Below are 11,487 nucleotides of genomic sequence, written 5' to 3'. Positions count from 1 at the left end.
GGAGGCAGTGAGAGACGGAGAGCAACAGAGGTAAAGGTATAGAGACGGTGCTACAGCAGAGATGGATAGAATGAAACGAATGCCACAGTCATGTAAATATAAATACAAAGAATGCAAATGTGGTTTGGCATGGATATAAAGATAAGCAGAAATGATAATGCAGAAAATGAGCCTGCCTTAAGTAACTCAATGGCCAATTACAAAGCATTAATGTACACAAGACAGCTGTTATCTGGGAAAGACTGCGTCACTTCATGCAGAATGGCAAAGCAATGTTGAGTAGCAGCGACGGCACATTCTCCCAGCGATGCCTACAACCTGAATCACTCCAGTGTATGGGCTTATGTGCTGGCTCATCAACATTTGCACTGCCAAGCCGGCTGTTTGTAGCACGGACGCTGATCTCGTTTGCCCAGTACCACACACACACACACGCACACACACACACACACACACACACACACAGTACCTGGGGCCAGATGGGGTTGTTTGTGGATGTGACTAGACAGAAGCCCATAAGGGATAGGGGATATGGGGGTCTCACTGTTAATGCAAACACACACACACACACACACACACACACACATGCACATGCACATGCACACACACACACATGCACACACACACAAACATGCACACACACACACACACACACACACACACTCCTCTCAAGCTCACGTGGGGTCTGCTGCCGTGGGAATGGAGCTGTGATGTGTGCTGTTGCTCTGTAGGTGCCCTGCAGCTGCCCCCTGCACACACACACACACACACACACGCCCGGCTCTGACACAGACCCCCTGTTCAGTCGCGGCTGAATGGAGCTTTTGACGAGCCCCGGCTCCTTAGCGCAATCTGTGACACTGGAAGGAGGAGGCAGACACAGCCAGAGAAGGCATGAGGAAGGCTCACACACACACACACACACACACACACACACACACACACACACAGCCAGAGAAGGCATGAGGAAGGCAAAAGAGGGAGAGTGGAAGAGCTGGAGCACTGCTTTAGGATTCCACTCACTCACGCTCCCCTCTTCTCCTCCTCCACAGCCCGCCTCACCCAAAATTCAACTTTTTCACGCCTCCCTCAGCCCCCCCCCCCCCCCCCCCAAGCCCTGACCCCTTTCCTCCAGGGATGAGCAGAGAGAGTGTGTGCCTATGAAGCTTCAGTGTGTGTTTGGGGGGGTCTGGGGCCAGCTGGCTACCCGGCATCTCTCCCCCCCTCACAGCACTAATCCAGCAGATTAGGAGTGGAGAGACGGACAGGTGTCTCCCGGAGATCTCCATGGTTACCAGGCTGCTCAGTCATCAAGCATCCCAAGCATGGCCGTAGGTTGCAAAGAGAGAGAGGGGGTGGGGGGGCAGAGAAGTTTGAGTGCGTGTGTCATTTAATGAGTGCATATTAGCTTCTGCCACTTCGCTTCGCTTTGAGGCAGCCGGCAGCACAGCACACGTGTACCAGCGTGGGTGGGAGGGCAGCAGAGTGTTGAGTTGGGAAGGGGGCGGGGGGGGTGGTGGGTTGAGAGAGTTTGCAGGTAGAGCGAAGCGAAGTGAAGTGGAGCATATCAGGGCTGAGCGAAGAGCTGTGTAATTGCGGTCCCTGAGCATAATTACCCTCCGGTCTCCTGTCTCTCTTCTCTCCCTCAGCTTCCTGCGCTCACCCCCCGATCCCTCTACCTGCAGCAATCAGAGTACGCACACACACACACACACACACACACACACACACACACACACTCTCACCCCCCGATCCCTCTACCTGCAGCAATCCGAGTACACGCTAATCACAGGCGAACCTCTCAGGCAGGGAGAGGGGGAGGGGGGTGGCTGAGGGGAAGGGGGGGCTGTAAGCGGGAGCAATGTCTCAGCAGAAAATGACTAATGCCAACGACTGAGGAGAGTTGATGAAGATGATGTGGACTGTGAATCTTCCTTTTTCGTTCGTCCCCTCACATTTACTAATGATAATGATACAGAGGGTCTTCGTTACATCAGGTTAACCTTTGGAAGAGTGTCTTTTCTCTCTGTCTCTCTCTCTCTCTCACTCTCTCTCTCTCTCTCTTTCTATCTCAGGCTAAATTCTCTTCTGTTTGTCTTTCGTTGAACCCAACAGATTGTTCCATATGGGCATGTCTGTCAGACTGTCCTAAGAGAATACAACCCTCCATCCAAAGTCTAGGGAGCGAAGAAGCCGCTATTGTGTCCCTTTAGAGAAGCACCCAAGAGAAACATACCTATCAACCTACCTGGAGAGTGACAGACAAAGGAGAAGAACCATCGTCATGACGACCATGATGCTCAGCCTGGTCCTGAGCGCCCTCGTGTTGGGGGGTGTGAGCGCGGGCACGTTGTCTAGCCCGGCCTCCGCCTCCTCATCTTCCTCCATCTCTTCCTCGTCCGGCCCAGCCTCACTGACCGTCGCTGCCGCCCCCTCCTCTTTGACCTCCGCCGTTGCTGCTGCCGCCGCCGCCACCGTGTCCGCCTGCGGAAAAGTGGAACAGAACCGTTTCTTCGGCATCATGTCCTCCGAAAACATCCTCCCCTCCGCCCCTTGCTCCTGGACCCTGCAGAACCCGGACCCTCGGCGCTACACGGTCTTCATGAAGATCACGAAGCCCACGGAGGTGTGTGTGCCCCGCCAGGTCCGTACCTTCCAGTACGACTCCTTCCTGGAGACGTCCCGCACCTTCTTGGGCATGGAGAGTTTCGATGAAGTGGTCCGCCTGTGCGACGCCTCCACCTCCGTGGCCTACCTGGAGTCCAGCAAGCAGTTCCTGCAGTTCCGCAAGCTCGTCCCCAAGCCCGATCAGATGATGGAGATGATGGTAACCGAGCAACCCGAGACCACCCAGCATCAGGACCAGGAGAACAACAACAACAAGGGCAAGGAGTTCAAGATGGAGTTCCTGGTCGTGGGCAAGAGGAACCCAAGCATGCCCGCCTGCCAGATGCTGTGCCAGTGGTTGGAGAGTTGCCTGGCGACCAGTACCCACGGTAACCCCTGCGGAATCATGGCTACCCCGTGCCAGTGCTGGGAGGCACCCAAGAGGAGGTCAAGCGGATGCTACAAGGGCGGCGTCTGGCTGGAGAAATGCATGCCCACCCCGAGAGACACCGGTCGCGACGCTGAAATCATGAGTGAGTACAGACTCTAGGGTCAGATGTGTGTGTGTGTGTTTGTGTGTGTGTGTGTTTTGTGACAGAGCAAGAGACTAAAAGAAGAAAGAGAGAAAGAGACATGGCGAGACAGGCAATGTGTGTGTGTTTAAGTGTGTGTGTGTGTTTAAGTGTGTGTGTGTGTGTGTGTGTGTGTGTTTAAGTATGTGTGTGTGTGTGTGTGTTTAAGTGTGTGTGTGTGTGTGTGTTTAAGTATGTGTGTGTGTCTGTGTGTGTTGTGCCCCTCAGTAAGCAGCCGGGTACAATCCCCACCACAGGGACCCAAGTGCCGCACAGAACTTTGTTTTGATTTTGCCGGCGCGTTTCATGTGCAAGGTGTTCAAGTGTTGTTCTCAAGACACAGGTCTGCAGGGGATTACATAGCAAGCCTGCGCCTGGAATATTTTAGAATGCCAATCAGTTAAATTTCTGTGGAGAGAGGGTGCAAGAGTCAAAAGGCGCACCCCCTCCACCCCCCCCCCCCCCCTCCCCCCCGCCCCCCATGTCTCTGAATGCTCGCTCGCCGATCCATCTCATCTGAGGCGGGCGGGCGGAGATGCTCTTCACAAAGCGCTCGCAGTCAGTGAGCGGAGGATGGATAATCGATGCCGAGCACTTGTGGTTGCCATGGTAACTTCGCTGGTTGCGAGGTGCCATGAACACGCTCTCGGTCCTGGACGCAGCAGAGGAGGAGAGATAGAGAGAGCAAGAGAGAGAGAGAGAGAGAGAGAGAGAGAGAGAGAGAGAGAAAGAGAGAAAACAGACGGCGTACATTTCAAAAACAAGCTCCGTCATGCGGTGAGACTGGCATTTTTCCCGCATTGGGTAAGAGTTACGATGCTGTCTCACCTGGTGCTCCCACCATCTCCCCCTAGACAGTCAATATGCCCCCTTTGGGGATCCTGACATGGGCATTGATGAATGCCATTCAAAGAAACTCACACACAGAATGGCAACAATTACACAGTATTCAGGGTCACTGCAGGAGACGTGCTGAAAGAGTGTAAAAGCTTTCTCACAGACAAAGCCTGCAAAGGTCTCACAGGCTGAAACACAGGAGCACACAATAGCCCTGTGATGGTAGTTACCTCAGCTGACCACTAGATGGCAGCAATGAAATCTCTCCATTAGTGTTGAAGCCCTTCAGATTCATGTTCACTTGTACACTCACCTATGGCTAAAACTTCAGTGTACAGGTCACCTGAGTTTTTCTTTTGCAGTCCTATTGACGTGTTACATTAGTGGGTAGATTTTTTGTTAACAATGCAATTCTCCCTGTGTCCTGTAGGGGGCTGGAGCGGATGGGGTCGCTGGTCCGAGTGCAGTACTGAGTGCGGCGGAGGAGTCCAGGTGCGCAGCCGATCCTGTCAACCCGAGAATGGAGTGTGCAAGGGAGTGGTCGAGGAGGGACGTGCCTGCAACCCCCAGCCCTGCATCGGTGAGGCTTTTTGTGCCTTGTTTGTACCCCCTTTTTGTGCCTTGTTTGTACCCCCTTTCCACTGATTACTGAGGCTGCCTATGAAAGCATTATAATCACTGCAGCTGCATGCCTGTACAACCCTAGGTAATAAGTGCAGACGTATGAGGCTGAGGCAGGGCATTAAAACCTTTTTTCCCCATCCACACAGGTCAAGTCCGCCAGCGAAGCCAAGGCCTGCGCTCCATGGTAACCCAGAAGAGAGACGGAGAGACCTCCCAGTATGGAGTCACCGCCCCCCAGAATGGTAAGCTCATTGGCTGGGAAGCTTGTCAGTCAAGACTGGTTATCAAAGTCTCCTACGTCCATCCTATGTACGTTCACCCTCTGAAGACCAAATTGTAATTTCCTGTGTGTGTGTGTGTGTATGTGTGTAGGTGAAGGTACACAGGACGAGTGGTCCCCGTGGACATCCTGCTCAGTGACCTGTGGAGAAGGATGGCAGGCCCGTAGCCGTATCTGCGGCACCTTTGGAGCCCAGTGCACCGGACCCCTCCGTGAGAACAGACCCTGCAACAACACCGTCTCCTGCCCTGGTAAGTGCCCGGCTCAGCTCAGCTCAATTCAATTGGCTTTATTGGCATGAATGTGATTCATTTCATAAAGATTATCTCATAAAGATTATCTCTGAGTACCAAAGCACTTAAACAATAACAACAATAATAATAAAAACAACAATACATATAATAATGGTAATACAGGAAACAGATACATTAATTAAATAAATACAAAATAAGACATATAAATACATAAAAAAAAACATAACAATTATAATAATTGTTCTCTCTCTTCTTCTCTCTCTTCTTCTCTTCTTCTCTCTCTTCTTCTCTTGTTCTCTTTCTTCTTCTCTTCTTCTCTTCTTCTCTCCGTCTCCAGTGCACGGAGCTTGGGATGAGTGGGCGCCCTGGAGTCTGTGCTCCTCCACCTGCGGCCGTGGTTACCGCGATCGCCAGCGCACCTGCAAGCAGGCCCAGAACGGCGGCGAGCCATGCCGGGGAACCACCAAACAGACCAAGTTCTGCAACATCGCCATCTGCCCAGGTGAGTCCAGTTTGCAGTTGCTCAACTTGCAGTCGCATCATCACCGCAAGGTGAATTGCTACACTCTTTTTCTCTCTGTGTGTCACAACTCAGAGTGCAATTTTTGTGTCAGTGGTGGAGGTGTGACTCATACAGTTGCCCTCTGGGAGAAAGCTTTTCTTTTGTTGGTGATGTTGGGGGGGTGGGTGTAGTGTTAGTCACTGCTTGCATGGTGGCGTCAGCAGGTACACGCAGAGGCATTGTTAAAAGCTCACAGTCGGTCAATTTCATAAAGATTATCTCTGAGTAGTGCATCCTGTCTGACTCAGATAGTTATGAAAAGGCCATAAAAAGTCAAATATGAAAAAGTGAAAGGCATTTGTGCGTTTATTTAACTGTTCTTAGCCTCAATATGATGTGAGTGTGACATCAACTGGACTTAAAGTGCAATTGGTTAGATTGGCCACCAGATGGCAATGTGGACCACAGACATTGTCACTGGCCACGTCTGAAGGCAAATGACCCACACAAATTTACATTTATCATTCCTTGGATGCCTCTATGAAAAATAAAACAAATATCTATCTTTGTATCAATATGTAAGACAAAACGGCAGACTTAAAGTCAAACATAAGCACTCTGTTTCTGTAGATATTTAAAAAAAAAACATCCTGTCTCTTGCACAGAGATAAAACAGAATCAGATTAGGACTTTTAAGAGTGAAGTATAGTTCTTGGTTCCACTCTCCATCCATTCCCCATTAAAAGAGAGGACCTTTAGGAAACTAAAGGTTCCTGCATGCTGTCCAGGCTGAAGGGTTCAACTAATGAGCTGGAACTCGGGGTGCGTTTGAAGCCGACGGCCTCCGCAGACTCCTAATTAGCCCTGGTCCTTTGCAGATGGGGGAGAAAAATCAACCCTGCCCCCCCCCCCTCCACCCCCCACCCCCTGTTCAGAGTATCCTTTCCTTTCACTACACTCTTAACACTGTTTAGAGTGTTTGTGTTCTGTTTTGTGACCTGCTTTGCCTGTAGAGACAGCAAACATACTTTAAGTAGCTCATGAAAGCCGGCAGGGCCGACCCTTGAGGCGTTTTAGCAGCAGTGCCATTGCTCACTCGAATATCAAGAAGATTGTGAGGTTGGTTGGCAAAAAAACCTGCAGAGTGAGGTTCCCGCTACATTAACCACTGCTGCCACCAATTTCACCGTCTTCTCTCCAAAGAGACGGGGTCTTTTAAGAGGGCAATTTGAACCGCAGTGATCCATAAGTACATCATTAGCGTTCAAAGGAGGATGAAGAGACCTTTTCATCCATTTCAGGCTGAAAGCAGTGCCTTGTGATGAGAGTCAGAGAGACACCCACTGTCTGTTTGCAGATGAGATAATGGTCACTGTAGCACCTAAACATCATTTTTTTTCTCCCTCTCCCTCTCCCTCTCTGTCTCCATCTCTCTCTCCCTCTCCCTCTTCAGTTGATGGCTCCTGGAACGACTGGTCAGCCTGGAGCACCTGTTCAGCATCCTGCTCCAATGGAACCATGCAGAGGATTCGCGAGTGCAATGGCCCCTCATATGGTGGATCAGAGTGCCGTGGTGATTGGAAAGAGGCCAGCCAATGCTTCCTTAGGGACTGCCCAGGTACGATTGTCCCATCCTTTAAAGTAATAATAATAATAATAATTAATTTTCAATCAAAAGAATCTCAGAGTGCCTTCATATTAGAAACTAGGTTGATTTATTATCAGCTTTGATTATAAAATTTTGATGAGGATTTTTAGAATTTTTTAGAAGTCAGGTGACTTTCTGGAAAGTGAACCCATGATTCTTTTGAATGATTCTAGTTGACGGAAGGTGGCAGCCCTGGACTTCCTGGAGCTCCTGTTCCAAGACCTGTGGTGGGGGTCTTCAGGAGAGGCAGAGGAACTGTGACGGACCCTTCTTCGGTGGAGAACCCTGCCCCGGCATGAAGGCCGAATCAAAGCGCTGCAGTGAAAAGCGATGCCCAGGTCAGTGCTTGATCCTACTTCTCTTGTCCCCCCTTTTCTCCCCATCCCTCTCCTCTGCAATAAGCCTAGAACTGAGAACTCCTCTAGAACTCTAGAACTCTCCTCTGCAATAAGCCTAGAACTGAGAACTCCTCTAGAACTCTCCTCTGCAATTAGCCTAAAAACAAATCTTTAAAAAAAAAAAATAATAATTAAAAGGTCCAATATTTGAACCCTGCAGCACCCCATGAGATCTGTGGTGAGGACAACTATGGCAACATGGTGTGGAAGAAAACCCCTGCTGGTGACTTTGCTGCAGTAGCCTGTCCCCCTGATGCAACAGGTAAACTTTGACACAAGAGATTAAGCTTCAACACACTTCACAATCTACCAGGCTTTAGATGACAATTTATTATTATTTAGCTGTGTAAGAAGTCTGTTGCTGCCTCTACTGTCTCGTTGTCTTTGTGGCAATGACAAATAAAGTACTCTGAACTTTGAACTTTGAACTTTGAATGGTTGTGTCTCTCGCCCCACAGGTGTGATCCTCCGACGCTGCACCATGGACGCTATTGGCCTGGCCTACTGGGAGAGCCCCACCCATGTGAAGTGTGTCTCCAAGGAGTACCAGGACATCCAGACCCTGGTAAGCCTTCCTGACTTTTTCTTTTTTTTTTTACAGGTTTTTATGTACTGATGAGTAGAAAAAAAAACGCACTCTCAAGCTTTTCTCATTGCGAGTTTATTTCCAGACGCGTTTCGGGCCTATGCTAAAAAATCGCACCCCAAATTGCATTTATTTTGGAAGTAGAGCGCGCCTATCCCTACTCATTTTATGTCCTGATAACATGATTATTATGACACACAGGCGGTAAGATAAGGAAAAAACCTGACCTGTTTATTCTATTCCACAACCTCACAGTCTCGCGAACATCTGGCCAAGGCCCAGCAGGGTCTTCTTGGGGATGGTGTGTCTAACGTCATCATGAAGCTGCAGACTGCGACTAAACAGGAATCCAAATACAGCGGAGATCTGCTCGCCTCCATGGAAGTCCTCAAGAACGCCACGCAGATCTTCCGAGGAGCAGGCTACAGCGTTAGGCACGCAGACGTAGAGGTAACGACACACAGATAGACTTTTTGCAATATTTATTCATGTGTATATGTGTTTTACATGTCTATATGGCGTAGATGCCATGTTTCAAGAGTTTGATGGATGTTTTACATTTCCTATCATCAGAACTACGCTCAGACAATCAGCAACCTACTGAAGGAGGAACATCGTGACAAATGGGAAGAGATGCAAATGGTGAGTTTTGTGTGCGTGTGTTTTTGTGTGTGTGTGTGTGTGTGTATGTGTGTGTGTGTGAGAGAGCGCGTGTTTCATTATCACTCACAAAAAGCCATTTGCTCTGCAACTGTGAGGAGCAAATAGGAACCAGACAGGGCATTGTGTTTAAGAGGCCTGCGATGCGCTGTTTGTGTGCGTGTGTGTGTGTGTGTGTGTGTGTGTGTGTGTTTAAGAGGCCTGCGATGCGAGAAACGAGACAGCAAGTTTCCAAGAATTATAATCAGGCCTCTTTCATCTGTCTCTTACTTCCATTGTTGACTAGATCTTACACCTCGTGTTTCATCATGAAGACAGTCTTTAAAATAACACATTAAAGGGAAAATCTATTTTCGCAAGACGTCTCATTTCCGTCTCAGGAACTTTGTTATGTCAGACCGAAGCTGTCAGCAAGAACAACCCTTCAAAATGTCGACAACTTTATTAAACACGTGGACGTGGGCCCTTCACACAGAACAGAGCGGTAGTCAATGTATTATCCTGTCAGTTGAAGGAAGGATGGAAGCATAGAGGCTGGGGGTTAACGGTGACAAGAGAAAGGGAGGGGTGGAGGGAGAGTGAGAGTGAGTGAAAGAGAAAATCACAACACCTACTCACCAATCTGTGCGTCTGCTATGGCAACCCACGGCCCACAGTTCTTGTAAAAGGACACACACACAGCTTGGAGGCATCACATCGCTGATGCATACACACACACACACACACACACACACACACACACTCTGATGCATACACCTCTCGCCCACGCCACCGCCAGTCTGCGTCAGAGCTAACGCACGAGATTCCACACACATGCACACACACACACTCCCTCTCTCTCACTCACAGAGATGAGGAAAGATTCCTATGAATTAACACGCACTCCTTTTATGGATCCTCGGACAATCTTCAAGGCTGAAATGACATGTGATCCTCGGTTGTTTACCGAGGATGACAGATATTTTTGGTGTTTTTGGAGGAAAGAGTTCCAACAAGCACATCATGTATGAACTGTGAGAAAGACGTCAGATATCTGACGGTAGACTTAAGTGATTGTTTAATGTTCCCTATCAGTATGACTCGCACTCTGCAACTTTGCTACGCAGTTGTCACAGTTGAATCGACATGCAACAGCTAATTGTTAATGCTTTGCTGTTTATCCAATTAAGAATCAATAATCAATAATCAATGATCTCATTTTTCACAGATGGGGGCCAGCACTAAGGACTTCTTCCGTCTGGTGGAGGAGTTTGTAGATCTGATAGGAACACAGATGAAAGGATTCCAGGACATCTACGAGGTCACAGAGAACTTAGGTGAGCCTTTTTCACCTCTATCCTGCTTTTCTGCTGCACCCCCTGCAGATTAGGAACCAGGAGCGGAGTGTACAGTACGATCGTAGCTTCGCTAAGACACACACACACAGACACTCACACACACATGCACGCGCATTGGTTCCCAAGGTTAAGTTTAGACCAAAAGTTCTCACCACCACCTCCGGTGTTAGAACACATATTCCCAGCCACATATTTTCACAAGAAACACCCACTGGAGTCAGAAAGAAAAGAAAGAAAAACTTGCAAACACTGTCTCTGTGAAGATGACACCCCAGCAACCTTTAACACCACCCTACTATTGAGAGGACAGGGATCAGAATCAGAATCAGAATCAGCTTTTATTGGCCAAGTTAGTTTGCACAAACAAGGAATTTGTCTTGGTGCAGTGGCTCTCACTGTGCTTACACATATTACACATGCACATACACCAAGGCTCCAATACACCCACTTGTCCACTGCACACAATAATAGTCAGGACTTTGAAGGCCTCCTTTATGCCTGTTTTTCATCTGGTGTTTTCTGTCCCTTGTCCCCCCTGCAGAGCTAAGCATCCAGAAGAGGCCCAAAGCCATGCCCACAGACATCACCTTCCCCATGAAGGGCTGGAGGGGAATGACTGAGTGGGTCAGGAGCTCGGAGGAGAAGATCACCGTCTCACGCCACGCTCTGTCCTTTGACGTGCCTGGTGAGGATCACACACATATTCACACACTCACACAGCAGCTGCAAATACTATAGATTGCATGCAATATTATATAAACACATACCTAAACGTGTATACATACTTACATATACATACATACATACATGTAGTCATTCTTATTGATTCATTTTTATATACAAGTAATTCCATCAGTTATGTTAGAATAGAAATCCAATAGAATTTAGTGCAATTGTCTTATGCATGTGTGTGTGTGTTTCAGATGAGGAGGACACATCTTCTTTCGTGACTGGGATCGTTCTCTATCGTAACCTGGGAGTGATGCTGTCTCTGCAGAGGTAAGAGTCTTCACGTGAACAGCTGTATAGGAACAAGACTGTCCAATGTCCTCTAGTCTAGTATACACACCTGAGGGAGCCTAAGCAATGTCCTCAGCACTGACAAGACAAAGGCATCGCTTTACAACCCAGCGGGATACATGTTAACTGCTTTTCATCACTTATGTACCACATTTTGTAGAC

At 48.7% G+C, this 11,487-nt stretch overlaps 1 protein-coding gene across 1 annotated transcript in view; it reads left to right on the top strand.

The window, feature by feature from the left end:
• Positions 1-2,284: 2,284 nt before the first annotated feature.
• Positions 2,285-11,487, top strand: part of LOC308381597 (adhesion G protein-coupled receptor B1-like) — a gene marked incomplete at both ends in the record, with an annotated part of 21,444 nt that continues 12,241 nt past the window's right edge. Inside the window, 14 exons of the mRNA XM_080859188.1 lie at positions 2,285-3,140; positions 4,447-4,596; positions 4,787-4,882; positions 5,013-5,171; positions 5,512-5,676; positions 7,130-7,294; positions 7,498-7,662; positions 7,883-7,984; positions 8,181-8,287; positions 8,564-8,758; positions 8,882-8,950; positions 10,176-10,284; positions 10,847-10,990; positions 11,229-11,304. Of these exons, the coding sequence (XP_080715314.1) occupies positions 2,285-3,140; positions 4,447-4,596; positions 4,787-4,882; positions 5,013-5,171; positions 5,512-5,676; positions 7,130-7,294; positions 7,498-7,662; positions 7,883-7,984; positions 8,181-8,287; positions 8,564-8,758; positions 8,882-8,950; positions 10,176-10,284; positions 10,847-10,990; positions 11,229-11,304 (2,558 nt within the window). The remainder of the gene's footprint in view (positions 3,141-4,446; positions 4,597-4,786; positions 4,883-5,012; positions 5,172-5,511; positions 5,677-7,129; positions 7,295-7,497; positions 7,663-7,882; positions 7,985-8,180; positions 8,288-8,563; positions 8,759-8,881; positions 8,951-10,175; positions 10,285-10,846; positions 10,991-11,228; positions 11,305-11,487) is intronic.

The sequence above is a fragment of the Sprattus sprattus genome, assembly GCF_963457725.1.
Source record: "Sprattus sprattus genome assembly, chromosome: 20".
In the NCBI taxonomy this organism is placed as follows: Eukaryota; Metazoa; Chordata; class Actinopteri; order Clupeiformes; family Clupeidae; genus Sprattus; species Sprattus sprattus.
The sequence above is the reverse complement of the archived record's forward strand: the minus strand, read 5'-3'. Positions and strand labels throughout refer to the sequence as shown.